The sequence below is a fragment of the Gallinula chloropus genome (assembly GCF_964237585.1).
Source record: "Gallinula chloropus genome assembly, chromosome: 23".
NCBI lineage: Eukaryota > Metazoa > Chordata > Aves > Gruiformes > Rallidae > Gallinula > Gallinula chloropus.
Window position 1 is genome coordinate 5702821 of NC_140108.1, and position 14194 is coordinate 5717014.

The following is a 14194-nucleotide window of genomic DNA, read 5'->3' on the forward strand; positions in this document are numbered from 1 at the left end:
TTGCAGAGTCTTGGTCTCCACTTTCAGAGCGGCTGGATCAGAGAGTTTTTTGTTCACAACCATCTGGTTGTGGACCAGTACAGGTGGAGTGTTTACAGTCTGTGTGAGGACTTTACCAGGCTGAGATGCTGGAGTCTGGACAGAAAGGTGGGACGCGTCGGACTTCTCCAGCGCAGTGCGCTCCTGTTTAACGGAGGAGATGACAGGCGACGTGTTGTAAGGTGGCGTTCCCAGTACCAAAGAAGAATGGGTAGAAACAGTCCCGTAACCTGCCGAGGTCTGGGAGCCTTTCGGCGTCGGCTGAGACGGCGTGATAGGTTCCTGTTTAATCTGAGACTTGGATACAGACTGCTGAAACTCGATGTCGACAGCGCTGGCAGGGGGAATCTGGCTGATCTTGGCACTAATGCGCTGAGGACCTTCCGTCTTCTGCCCCGAGTAACTCAGAAGCACCACGCCTTCCGAGGTGTTCACGCGCAGCCCTGGACTGGACCCAGTCTCTACAGGCCTCTCCTCAATAATAGACATCGAGCCCGGATGAAACCTACTGTTATCATTTGTGCTCGACCTCTGCTTAAATTTCGGCGAGGGGGCGTTGACGAGACACGTTTGGGTTTGGGGAGCTTGCTTCACCAAGGTGATCCTCGGAGCCTCCTCCAGATCCACACTGTGGGGCATCCTGCTGATAACCGAAGTGGCTTTGGGAGCAATCACAGTACTTATCTTTTCCTTCTCACTGAACACTGGTGCTTCGGCTGCCGGTGGGTCCAAGGCATTTGTGACAGGAACTGCCGGCTTCTCCTCCGAAACAGGCTTTATGGCCTCTACTGCGGGGTGAAGGGGGGTTTCATCCAAACGAGGTGCGCTCACCGGCTCGGCGTGCGTCGTCGTGACGTGTGTGGAGGTTATGCTTGTGGCTGAGACATACTTGGGCTCCATGAGGATCTTCCTCAAAGTGCTAGAGTTTGTATTGATATCCGAAGCCTTCGTGTCTGGTGGGAGAGCGGGCGGGGGCGTGGAACGGGCACGGGACTCCTCGTGCCTCACCATCCACTCTGGCACTTTGGCAGCGCCAGAGTGAAGGGGGACGATTGTGGCAGGCGCAGGGGTGGGCAGCTTGGCTGCTGCCGGAGGGGCGGCAGGAAGGGCTGCAGCTGGGGCACTCGGCGGCGTGATGGGCGCGTTCTCCATGGGTGACCGTATCTTGAACCCACTCTGGCTCCCCTCGTCGATGGGAACCAGCGGGGTGGCCAGGTCCAGAGGAGCCGGAGGGGGTGCTTTCGGAGAGGTGCTGCTCTCGGCGACAGCTTCATGCGTGGCCACGTCAGCAGCTGCAGCCTTGCTGACATCAGGAACACTTGGCTCTACAGACACCTGAGCTGCACTTTTAGTTTGCTTCTCCTCCTTCGGGGCCTCTTCAGGTTTTGTCTTTACTTCAGTGGCAGGGGGTGACTTGCTCTGCGGTCTCTCTGGCTCAAAGGTGTTGACTTCAGCAGCGTCACCCTTTCTGCCCGTGCTCCTTTTGCGTCTCTGCCGCGTGGTTTTCTGACGGCCCTTTTCCTTCCGAGCAACTTCAGCCTCCTGTAAGGTCTCAGCCTCCTGCGCGGAGTTGGAGGATTCACTGAAGCTGACTTCAGCCTCCTTGCTCTCTGTCTCTACCGCTGATGGGGTGGAGCTGGGAACCGGCTGCACCGTGGGCTCAACGGCAGCCTCAGTTTCTAGGATATTATTCACTGCCTGATCAGTCTCAGGTTCCATCTCCTCCCGAGGCAACGGGAGCACCAAGGGCTCTGCGGGGATTTCAGCTTCCGATTCAGCCGGATACGTCGGGGGTGCAGGAAAGCTTTCAGTCTCCCCAGAAATATCATTGATGATGGAGCCGATGGCTGCTGCCAGCTCTGTTTCACTAGCCTGATGCGCAGGTTTGTCCCCTTCCTCCTCCTGACGCACTTCAGGCACGTCTGCCGCCGGGTCTTTGTAGGCAGCAATGGACGGAGGAGTTTCGGTGAGCTTTGCGATGTTCTCCACGGCCTGCTCGAGTTCGATCTGCTTTGCCAGCTGGGCAGCCTCAGGGGATTGCTTTGGTTCCCTCATCACCTCTTTTTCCGTTTCTGGGAATGAATCTTCTACCTCGTTCTTAGCAAAGTGGGGTGGCAAGATGTCCTCTTTTTGGGGGCTCTTCAGTTTGGCCGGAGACACCGCCACCGGTTCGGTCTCCTCATCGGCTGGTCGCAAGGCGCCCTTGACTTCATCCACATTGAGGCGTATTTCCACGTTTTTGAGACACACTGATGCTTTATCTACCACCGTTTTGGTATTTTTGTACCTTCCCCTTTTGGATTTCGTAACCTTTTCTGGCACCGGCTTCTTCTCAGTGATCTCAACCGTGGGGATTTCTAGCTGGTTCTTCTCCACATCCAGTTCTTTCCGATCACGTTTCTGCTCGCTCACTGCCAGTTCTTTCTCAGTGGCTTTTGCTTTACTGCCGTTGTCGCCAGCACTCGATTCCTGGCCACTTCTTTCAGCGGCATCCTCAGATTCAGGCACAGTATCGGCTTTTGGTTCATTCTTCCCTTTCTTCCCCTGTTGGCTGGTAGCAGCAGAGGAGTGACCGTGCGTTACCTTCTGGGATCTAGGAGACCTCCAACCTTCTGTAGGCTTAGGGGCTTCCACAGAATCTTTACTTTCAGTCTCCTCTGGCTCTTGCTGTACCAGCTCTGTCTTTATTGGTGAGATGTCCTCCTCCGGCTTACGGCGTGTTTTTGGAGGTCTTCCCCTCCTCGGGGTTGTAGGAACGCTTGCCACCGTTTCCTGTGGTTCCTTTTCCACTCTCTTCCTGGTGGATCTAGTGACCTCCATGGAGTCCTTCACCGGAGAGGGGCCTTCATTGTCCCCTGTGGTAGCATAGACCGACCTTACATTTCTGCGCCGGGTCCGGCCTATCGGCAAGCTCGGCTCCACATTTTCTGGCTCTGCAGCAGAACTAGGAGATTTAGCAGCATTCCTCGAAACCTTCTCCGCTTCCACCTTCAATTCAGAGAGTTTCTGCGTCTCCCCACGAGGAGAACTTGACCTTTTGAGTTTTTCACGGTCAATTCTTTCACTCTTCCTCGTGACGGGCTTTTCTGTCACGTTAGCTGTAGCCGACTGCACTGGGGTCTTGGAGCGTTTGCTCTTGTAGGACTTCTTGTCTTTTACAACAACCGGAGCTTCAACTTCCATGTCGTTGTCAGAAACAGGCGGCAGGATCTCGGCAGCCGCCTCTACCTTCTGATTGGTGCCAGCATCAGCGTTGGCAGAAGGCAGAGGATTTTCTTCTTTAGGTTCAGCAGCCTCATCAGACTTCTGAACCAGCTTGGCTGGAGGTGGAATCAACTGGGCAGCTTCGGGTTCTGGATCTACACTGATGTCTACTTGGGAAAATGAAGCTCCAGGAGTGGGTGGCTTGGTATCCAAGTATGAAGGATGCTCTGCTGACACAGTGTCTTCTTCCAGCGCCAGGCTTGTAGCAACAACTTCTTTACTCGCTTCTGTGACTGGCAGGGGGTCGGTTTGCTCAGGCAGTTCAACTTTGATGGGAGCAGCAAGTTCAGGGAAAGGTTTTTGTTCCTCTGGCGCAGAAGCAGGTTCAGATGGTTTTTCTTCTTTTACTGAAGCTGGTTCCACCACTGCTTTCTCGTTCACTACCTTCTCAGAAGCAACTGGCACTGGTTCCTGTTGTACGACAGCACCCGAGGAGGGACCAACCACCGAGGAAGTTTTGTGTTCTGGTTCTTTACTGTCAGGAACCGTTTCTGGTGTTTTTGGACGGTTTTCTTTATCTTCCTGTTTTTCCACCTCTTTGGGTTTCTGATCTTTCTCCTTTTCTTTCTGCTGCATACGTGTCAGTTCAATAAACCTACTGTGGAAGAGAACCACTGGTTCTTGCACCAGATCAGCCGCGCTGTTAGTCCCATCAGAGGAAGACTGTCTCCCATACAGCCTACCAGAAATGAAGTCCAGATCATCATCTTTCCTCTCTAAATGCTGCAGGCGCTTGGAGTCCTGTTCAAAGATGGAACTATGCAAAAATCGAGATGCAAACAGTTCCTGTCTCTCTTGTTCCTCCTCTTTGTGATCTTCCTTCTTATCATCCAGTTTTCCCCCTTCTGAATCAGTCCTGATTTTTTTCTTTTTCATATACCACGAAGGGATGGGTCTTGGAGCTGAGTCAACCTTCTCTTTGTCTTTGTTGTTTCTAAAACTAGCAAATCTTGAATCCCAGTCTAGAAAGGACCAATTCTCTTCTCTGGATGAAGACAGAGATTTAGCTCTCTCAAGCAAAGCCTTTGTGTCCGGTGTGATTGTCTTGTCCAAGGCGAAAGAGTAGAATTTGTTTCTTTCTAAGGAACTTGACAGTCTTTCCTCTCTTTCACGTAACTTTTCTTCCCTGTCCCTCAATAAAAAAGACAACCTGGAACTCTCTAGCAACGACGAGGCTTTTGGGGAATGGGGTTTGTTTTCACTGTCATCATCTGAATCTGAAGGCACCTCCCCGGGTTCCAGGTCTCGGACGGATCGCTTGCGGATGCTGTCTCTTTTGACGATGCTGCTTGGAAAGCTGATATCAACTCTACCAGGCTCCTGCTTCACTTGTGTTTCCCACCTACTCGAGTCATCTTCAGAGCTCAGCACAGATAGTTTTATTTTAGCCATTTCTGCCATCTGCTCCCTTCTGCTGGAATCATAAGGATTAAATTTCAGCGAGTCCTCCCTCACAGTCATGTTGGAGTACGAAAGACCCTTTTCTTCTATTTTAGGTGACTCTTTGGTTTCCTTTAAGGGCATCAGCCTCGGAGAATCGAGTGTGTCGTCATCTTCATGGAAAGGGAAGTGTCTGATACTAGGGGAACAGGACGTCCTTTCGGAGTCCTCACTCACCTGACGAGAGCTTCGGTAGTTTCTTTCTCGTTTAGTGCTAATTTCAAAGTCAAACTGGTCAGTCTTTTTCCTTTTACTCGGCGGAGAGTCATCGGTAACGTCTTGCGGAGGTTTTCCCACCTCGTGGACCAGGCTCCGTCTTTCATATTCATCCACATCTTTCTTTGGACTGCCAAACTTCTCAGACTTTGCAATCTCCATTTCCAGCTGCTGTTTTAACCTGCGGCTTTGCTCCATTTGTTTCCTGTAGCTTTGCGTGTGGTCGATGTCAATGCCAATTTTCTCCTCTGTATCAGTCGACTGAGGTTTCTCTTGGCCAAGCTTATGTTCAGGTGTGTCTTCAGAAAGACCAGAGTAATTCTTCCTGGAGTCCTCTCTCTCTGTTCCTTGGTCGTCTAGTAACTGTACCTGTTTGTGCTGGGGTTTTATGGGGTTTGGTTTTTTAGAAGAGAGCTCCTGAACTTCCACTGGCTCATCAGCTGCCTCCATTAACCTCGCCTGCAAATCCAGGGTGGGACGCATGCCAACCCCGCCAACAGCAAGAGTCTCCTGAATTTCTTTGGGACTAGTAACAGGAATAAGTCTTTCCAGTTTGAGTTTTTTAGATTCCCTTTTCAGCATCTCCTTCCTCAGGGGTTTTCTTTCCAGCTCTCCTTCCCTTACCGCTGCTGTTTCTCTAGACGAAGCAGTTGCATCAAGCTGCTTTTTCAAAACCACGCGTGCGTCTTCCTCATCTTGGCTGCTTCTCTTTGCTTCCAGTTTTTGCCTATCAGGCTTCAGATTTGCATCAGCAAAACGCCTTTTACGAGCCTCCAACTTGTCTAAATCCACAGCATTTGCCCCCTCGGAAGTCTGCTCTGTCTTCAAGTGCTTTTTGGGTTTCACTTTTCCCTCCTTATCCACCACTTCTACGTGACTGGCGAGGGCCTTCTCTTTTTGTACCTTGGTTCTGACAGGTTCCAGTTTAGACTGCTCAGACTTGGTTTGCTCAGCTTGAGATGTCTGTGTTTTTTGTTCAAGGAGCGGGGACTTCAGAGTGTCATTGTCAAGCTTTGCTCTCAGTTTCTCCAAAGCAGGCTGATCGATAACCTTCCCCTCCTTTTCCTTGACCCGGGTCAACACAACGCAGGGCATCAATTCCAGGCGGTTTTTAGCCGTCCCTTCTTTGTCACCTCTCTCTTTACTCTGTTTACTATTGCCCTTCAGTTTCTCAGGGCTGGGCTCTCTCTCATTCTCCTGATCCGTTTCAGAGGACTGGGAGCTGGGCGAATGGATTTTTGCTTTTCGTTTTTGCTTCTCAGTTTTCTCCTTTTCTATCTTTTCAGGCTTTTCCTTTCTCACCAAGCGTTTCTCCTTGTCGACTCTCTCCTGGTCGAACGCACGCTCCTTCTCAGCCTTCTCGTTTTTTGCGTAGCGCTCCACGCGGGCTTTGTCGAGCTTGTCGTATCGTGGAGGAGACAGAGAGCTGCAGCTGCCACTGCGATCCGATGATCTGCTGTAAATCCTCCTCTCTGAATCGCTCTGCAGACGCTCTGATTGTGAGGGTGACGCTCCGGGGCTCTGGGGACGCCTGGAGTGCGTTGGACTCTGGCTCCGTTCAATTGGTCTCCGTTCGTGGTCTCTGTCCCGGTCGGATTCGAACCGTTCCCTCTCCCGCTCTCTCTCCCGTTGCCTGTAACTGTACTCCCTGATGTCCTGCTCGTACGGATCGCCTCTGTAATCCCTGTACTCCCGTGGGTCATCGTAGTATCGTGGGTCATAGTAGTCTCCTTGGTAGGGATCCCACTCTGCGTAGAATTCTCTGCCTCGAGCTGGGTATTCTCGCCGAGGATCTTCAGGATACGTCCCCGGAGTCCGAACGGTCTCGTAGTAAGTACGATCAGGGGCATACTCGTAAGATCCTCTTCTTTCATCTCTGCTAAAGATAAGAATAAAGAGATTAGTTTTCCTTCTCAACCAGCATACTGTGTCACCACGTTCCTTGCTATGTAGGGGAATCGGTTTATTACCATTCCTTTATAGACACAACAAGGCAAGCATACCCAGCTGCATTCAGAGGTTTAACCACGACTTGGTGGATGAAACACTATTAGTTTACCCAATACTGTCTGCAGTTAAGTGGTCACCTTGTGATGGCTATGCTAAGTATCTTCTCACCACTCTCACTGCTTCATTTTTTTGCCCTATTCAAATACTGCATTAAATTCAGGTAAAACCTACGCAGCGCCTGCCTGCGTGCCCACGTGCAGCCTGTCACGGTGACAACCTCCAAAAACATGAGTCAAGTCAAAACTCAAGGCCAGAACCTCTCCATTACTAAGCAGTAACGTGGTAAGTGCTCATTTCATTCCAAGATCAGATCTGTGGCTGCGCATGACATGCTGACATCACCTATTTACAGTTAAGATCAAGTCAACAACAACAAAAATCAAAGAAAATCAGGCTACTGTTTGAGAACAGGCGGATTCTTGGGAGGCACTGGGTAAAATAAGCCAAGCAATTAGCTTTATTATCTCCTCAGTACCTCTGAACAGCAAAAATAAGCCACTTCTAACACTGAACATTCCTCTTCAGCAGAGGGTGGCACATAGCTGGTGCTCCAATTCTCCAGCATTACTGTGTTTTGCACATACGTTTATTTGGCTTCACAGTTTATGTTTTATATTCCAAGCTGGCACCTTCCACCTCTTCAGAAACATCAAAAATTGAAAAAGAACACGGAGAAAGAAAACACAAGAGGCAAAAACCTCATCCTGTGAGTGAAGTGGGACCTTGCAAAAGGCAGTTGTGAAGTTAAAATTAATCATGGTGTTTTGTTTGGTGGTTTTTATTTCCTTTGGGTCTTGGCTACAACTATGACCTAAGAAAACTTTGGTAGTGCAGATGTTGGCATCACTGGAAGGGACCACGAAGTGCCAGGAGGAGCTCAGAGGAGGACCAGAAGATGCAGAGTTGTAAGACTCACTGCAGAGCTTGCTCAATCACTCTATGATTCATTATTTCTAAGCACCTCGTAACGACTGTGTGAGCATAATGAGAGAAAAGGGAAAAACAAGCCTAACGTGTACCCAAGTATCATGTTGTTCCAGAAATCAGTGCTCCACTCTGAATTATTCCACAGCGAAGACAAGCCCAGCTGACTCCTGTGCCTTCAAAAACATCCAGTAATGCACTTTTTTGAACTTTGGTGTCATTCAGAAGAATGATTCCTGCATGCTTGCTGGCACATCACAACATCTGGCAAGTGCCGCGCAATGCACACATTTATTCTCATTATGTAAAATCCTGATTGCTGATTTCCCAATCTCCCTTGCTTTTAAATCCAGTAATTTTGCATATATGTTAAAAGCAATCTATTTTGCTGCAAGAAAACCATCGAATTTATCTAGTTCACAGGTACAATCAGTGTCATGCTGAGCTTACTCATAGCTAACCAGAACCCTAACGATTTAAGCCAGCCTCTGAAGGTATTAAAAATGCACCCACGCTTCCCTTTTCAGCCTTCACCATAGTCATCTGTAATAAAAACACAGATAATGCCACTGCAGGAAAAAAAAAGGAGCACAAAATGCAGGGTGCTTCTGCCAGGCTGCTCCCAGTGAGGGTCTGCAGAGATAAGTGGATGTGCAGGGGGAACACATGCCTCTGCAGCACAGTCAGAACAGCCAGACACCATCACGACAGATGCTGGAGACACAGAAGACATTTTTCATGTCAACCAGAGAAAGAAAGAAAAAATAAAATGAAGTAAATTGCAGCCTGACTTGTATCTTGTTGTTCCATCAAGTTAATAAACTAAACTGTTGGAACGGGGCAAGTGGAAGATCAGATTTTACTCTCTGCTCAAGAGATGAGCTGCTGTGGTTTATCTGAGTATATACACAGCGTTAACATACACATTTCTCTCCAGGGTGCAGGAAGGCATGACAGATATGCTACTCTTTGCATGCCTAGGAAAAGACAAATGACTCACAACTGTGTCCTGGTGACCCATCACAGTAACCAGACACTAAACACACAGATCACACAGATAGCCAAAACCTCCCCCTAAGGATGAATTGCAATCATCGGCTGTGCTTCGGATGTGCGATATCCTGTCTGTGTTACTCTGCAGGGGTTAAGCCTGACCACCCTCCAAAAAGAAAATGAAAAGGTAGAATATCATGAATATACAGTAAAATGCTGTTAACAGAGCTTTAGAAAGAGAGGTGAAGTTGAGCAGAACAAAACCAAGTGTTTGTTTAGTAATTAGAACCTCAAAGAAAGTTCTATTGCACTTAGGACAAGGCTGGGCAATTAAAAATACTGTAATGAGGGTTATCAGACACATGCCTTCTTTCTGCCAGCATCTCATAGAAGTCTCGGATATCTTGACCCGTTTTCTCCATGGAATGATAAAATGCCAACTGACTTTCCCGATTTGCAAAGTCCACCTGAAAAACAAAGGGTAAAATCACGTTCAGTCAAGGGAAATGTCCCATTTTGACACCACTTCACTGCCTGCTGCACAGGCTGAAGATGGATGGGAGGCAGAACTGGAAGTGGGGATGATAATATTTAGTGAAAAAAGGTCAAACTGCTTCTCAGGACCAGCCCTATGCACCCCCAGGAATCAAGACCTTTCTCTCTTTACTCAGCGTAGCTGTGTGGAGCCATACAACCACCTCCTTGCTGGCTTATGTTGTTCACGCTGCCAGACTGAGGTTTCTGTTCAGTAAAGCAGCAGGAAAAATACACATTATTATCGTGGTATTGATGTTTCTAGCACTACAATTCCAATTATGGTTCCAAGGTCCCTTTTATCTCGATGCAGTGCTATAGCAGGTCAGTATCATTAATCTATTTCAGGCTCCACATTGTTTGCCTGGGGTTATATAGCAAGGCAGGGACAGGATAGGAACCCAGCCTCCTGAATTGCAGCTCACACTCTTCTAGCTACTCAGTTGATGCTTTCTAGCTCGGGTGACAGTATTAAGAAGTTAGTGGGATAGCTGTGCAAAAAATTAAGGATTAGAATGGATTTAGCTACGTGTTTTCCACATAATGCCGTTCTGTAAACATTCTAGTTCCTTCTGTTTTTTAAAAAAAACAACCTAGACATTTGTACAGCCACAGCAGTGGAGCACAGACACACACACACATCATGGGGGTTGCTTATTCCAAAGTTGCTTGAGTGGCAAGACCCACAAACACCAGAGAGGAAACTTTGAAACGACCACACATTTTATTGTCTATAAAACTAGACTACGGCATATCCAACTCCTGACCCCAAGGGGTGTGAAGTTGCTACGTTAACACACCAGATGAGAGAGCTCATGCATCAAAATCATTGAAATCTCACTCTTTAGGAGAGAAGAAAGGAGGAGGAGGAAGATAATTCAGAGGGCTGGCTGACACCTTACATCCCCAATTAGTGGAACCAATGGGACAGTTGTAACAGGTATTACCGCATTCACCCAAATCCAAGACATCCCTGTAAATGTTGCTCCAGGAGAAAGTACCTTCTAGCTAGTTTTTTTTTTAAAAATATATTGTATTTTAAATCTGCTGTTAAAAGGAGCTGCCAACGCAAGAGGAGCTGCTGTACCCCCCCAAGCCACGGCGTGCAAGCCACCGCTGATTGCCTCAGCCAGGTCAAGAGCCTGGATGTCAGCAGGGAGCAGCTGAAAGGCAGGGATGTGTTATCCCAGAGGAGATCACACCCTCAGGCTTCAGTTCTCTACCAGGAAGGACAAAACTTTGGCCTTGGATTTGGGTAAATGAGGTAGTAACACGGACACCAACACTCAGGAGCTTGAGAGAGACAAGTTCAGTGAAACAAACGGCAGAATACTGGAGAAGGCTTTATAAGTAACAGTTAAGATACCCTAACATCTTGATAAGCCGAGTATCAAAAAAATAGAGAGTTTAAGCCTTTTGATGTCTGGGACATGGGTGTCCCACTAAGGATTCGTTTTGCCTGGCGGTCTGCAAATGCCAGCATTTAAGGGGTAAGGCCTAAATGCAATTTGTTTCTCTTTTTTTTTTGTTTGTTTGGTTTGTTTTGGAGGTCATTCTGCACACCTTAATTTTATTCCCACCGATTTTCCTCCCCTTGGTCTCTTTTACAGCTGCTTGTGCATATTCAATCTCATTGTAGAGAACCAGGGCCATGCCTTTTAAGCGGTCAAACACCACCTGTAAAAAACAAAAAAACAAAACAAAAACCAAATAAGAGCCTCATCCACAGGACTTAATGTCAGTCCCAACAAAATCCTAAGTCATGAGGATACCAGTAAGAAAATAATTTTTAGCAAGGTGAATTTCCAGGCTTTTCTGATGAGGCATATTGTAATGAAGAGACAATAAAAGGACACGGGACTGCTTTGAATTGTGGATATTGTGGCTTGAGGTATATTATGCCTTTATTTTGTTTTTCTGTATTTTACTTCTTTATTTTTGTTCCTTTGGTGACTGAGTTTTGCAGTTTCTCTTTGTTTACTTTTAGGTTTGTTTTCTTTTTTTTTTTTTGAAAAAATTCCAATGTGTTTTAGGGGGGAAAAAAGGTAAAGGGAACATTCAATCCCAAAATGGAAACAAGTTTTTGTTATCACACTCTGCAGTACCACTTGTCAGTTGCCAAATGCCCAATTTCCAAATCGCCTTTAGCAACGTCAAACTTGTAATTCAAGCAACAACAGCTACAATAAAGAAGAGCAATGCTGCAACAGAAACCCACAAAAGTCCTTTAAGGAGGCAAGATCCAGATCCTGCAAAGATTTACACATGTTGCTTAATTTTAAGCACATTAATGTCCAAGAGAAATACATGGGACGACTCACACGCTTAACTTTAAGCATATGCATAAACCTCTAGTAGTGACCCACAGTGGGGGCAGGTAACGTGCTCCACTGTGTGATATGGGTATGTTGCACCATCATCTTCTCTTCTTTTACATACTTTGGCCAGCATAACTATCCTAACTGCATTTAAAAAGTCCATTTTTTTTTGGTCTGCTGAGGAAAAAACCCCACATAGTTATGCCTAATTATGTAATTAGCATGAATGAGTGTAACTACGTAATTAGACTGTTGTTTCTCCAATGTTAAGAGAATTTTGTTGGGGAGAGACTGTACTGCACAAGAGCAACAAACGGTTTCCAATACTCATTACCTCGGCTCATTCAAAATAGGGTGCTCTGCATATCCCATCAACAGGCTGTAAAAGCTACAGAGCCCAGTTGGCCAAATTAACACCCCAGAGAGCAATTTCTCTATCTGAGCTATAAAGCCCTGGACAGTCGGGGGTTGAAAGGACAGGATGGGAAGAAAGGAAGACAGTAACAACTTCAAACCACACACCAAAGCCTCCCCACCTACCTTTACCACAGGCCCGTATCGGCAGAAATGGCGAGTTAAATACTGATCCGTAACGTTGGTAGAAAGCCCATCTAACCACACGCAGTTTGTAGGCATGCTCTTCCCAAAACCCAGCTGAACACAAAAGGGCAGAACTTCCATCAGTAACAATTCAGGAGCGTTAAAGCGACTGAGCAGCGCGCGGCTAATTAAAGAGTTATTAGGAGAAAGCGAGTCGTTTGTAGGGGGTTGTTCTAAAATTAGCACCTCGCGCAGGTGCAAGACAAAAATCAAATGGCAATTAATGGAAATAATTCTGCATGCTTAAACAAATAGAGTGTTTGACAACATTTGTTTCTTCTACAATTTGAAAGCTTCTGAAAAGTGATGTGTTGACAGCTCTGGGGGACTGACAGCTTCTGCTTATCAGCAGTACCGGTACGGCTTCCCTGCACGGCCTCGCCAAACGTGGACCTTCAAGGCCAGGGAACATCAGCCTACTCAATCCTGGGGCTCATTGCTGAGATAGCCAATAGAAAATGCTGATTAGTTCCAATTATGGTGGTGGTTGAAAGCATCGTGGGCTAATCGGAGCTACATGTTAAAAAACATCTTACTTCCATCAACCACGCTGCTGGGAAATAGCCTATGATGAAGGTATCAAGGAGAAGGATGGAGTCCATGGGGGGATTTCTTTACCTTGAGCCGGTTATTTCCAAGATATTCCCCATCCATCTTCTTAATTGCTTTACACACACTTGCAATATCACAGTACTGCAGGAATGCATACTGAGGAACACCGTTCACCTTCTTAATATCGATATCCTGGGGAAAAAAAACACACCAAAACCAACGGCAGTCAGAATGGCTGAAAGACATTTAACAGTGTTGATCAGAGCTAAATGGATTAGGTTGGGGTTTTTTTTGAGACACATGGCACAGCAAGCACTGTTTTAATTACTATTTTCTTCAGAGAGAAGATTTAAACAATAGGAGGCAGTTTAAAATTTCCCTGTTCTGATCTGTCTCATTCAATAGCAAAACCAAATCCTCACCACTGATAGAGGAAGCTCTTCATAACACAGATTTAAAATTCAACCCCGTGGAAGTAAGCCTGACCTGATCAACAAACAGTAGCTTTAGTTTGTTAATATTATCTCATGAAGAGACAACTCAGAATCAAAGAAATACAGATTAATTTTTGCTTGTGAAGGCTCAAGTGGAAACAACCTGCTCCAATCCTCATTTCTGAGCCAAGAGGCAAGTGGGGTTTCTTTTCCAAATAAACATGATCCGTCCTGTTCCTAGAAACAGAAAGTGATGCTGGACTCGTCCCTTGAACCATCTTGGCACTTGCAAAGGCAAAAAAAAAAGGATTCTCAACTTCTATCGCTGCTGGTATTTGATCCCAAGCCACCACAGGCCCGTTCAAAGTAAGCACAGTCACGAGAAGGCTACGAAAAACCTCATGAAGACTGACTTTAATCAGTTTCAAAAACCCAGGAAAGCTGGGAGCTGACATTTGGTTAACATTCAGGTTCAGCATTAGTACTGGGCAAATGTACCGAAAGCCTCTGAAGAAACTCATGATGTTATGATTCATTCTGAGCTGAAAATAGAAGGTGGAGTGTTTCATTTTATTTGTTTAAACAGCACAAGTTTCCTCTGCGAGTTCCATGCCAAGGCCAGCACGTGAATTTAAGCACCAATGTTCCTACATGCAGGACAGACTAATTTCATGGTTAATAAATTTAGGGACGAGGCAGTAGTTTGATATGGTCTCACCCAAGAGCTCTTTAACTGGGAAAACAGAAGTAAACAGGGAGATTTACACAACTCTTTAGACTTCTACAACCCTGGCCTAATGACTTAAGTGGAACACTAACAGAGGACTTACATTTCCAAGTGTCTGAAGTAGCACGATTGCAACCATGGCA

General features: G+C 46.8%; 1 protein-coding gene across 1 annotated transcript; it reads right to left on the reverse strand.

Moving 5' to 3' along the window:
• Nucleotides 1-37: 37 nt before the first annotated feature.
• LOC311200288 (msx2-interacting protein-like) lies at nucleotides 38-13544 on the reverse strand (the record flags this gene model as incomplete). The annotated part of the gene is made up of 6 exons (XM_084274489.1): nucleotides 13488-13544; nucleotides 12957-13082; nucleotides 12279-12392; nucleotides 9253-9353; nucleotides 117-6838; nucleotides 38-63 (listed from the first exon to the last, which is right to left on the reverse strand). The coding sequence occupies exons 2-6, from the start codon at nucleotides 12990-12992 to the stop codon at nucleotides 38-40; spliced, it is 6999 nt and encodes a 2332-aa protein (XP_084130615.1). The 5' UTR covers nucleotides 12993-13082; nucleotides 13488-13544.
• Between the last annotated feature and the right edge of the window lie 650 nt (nucleotides 13545-14194).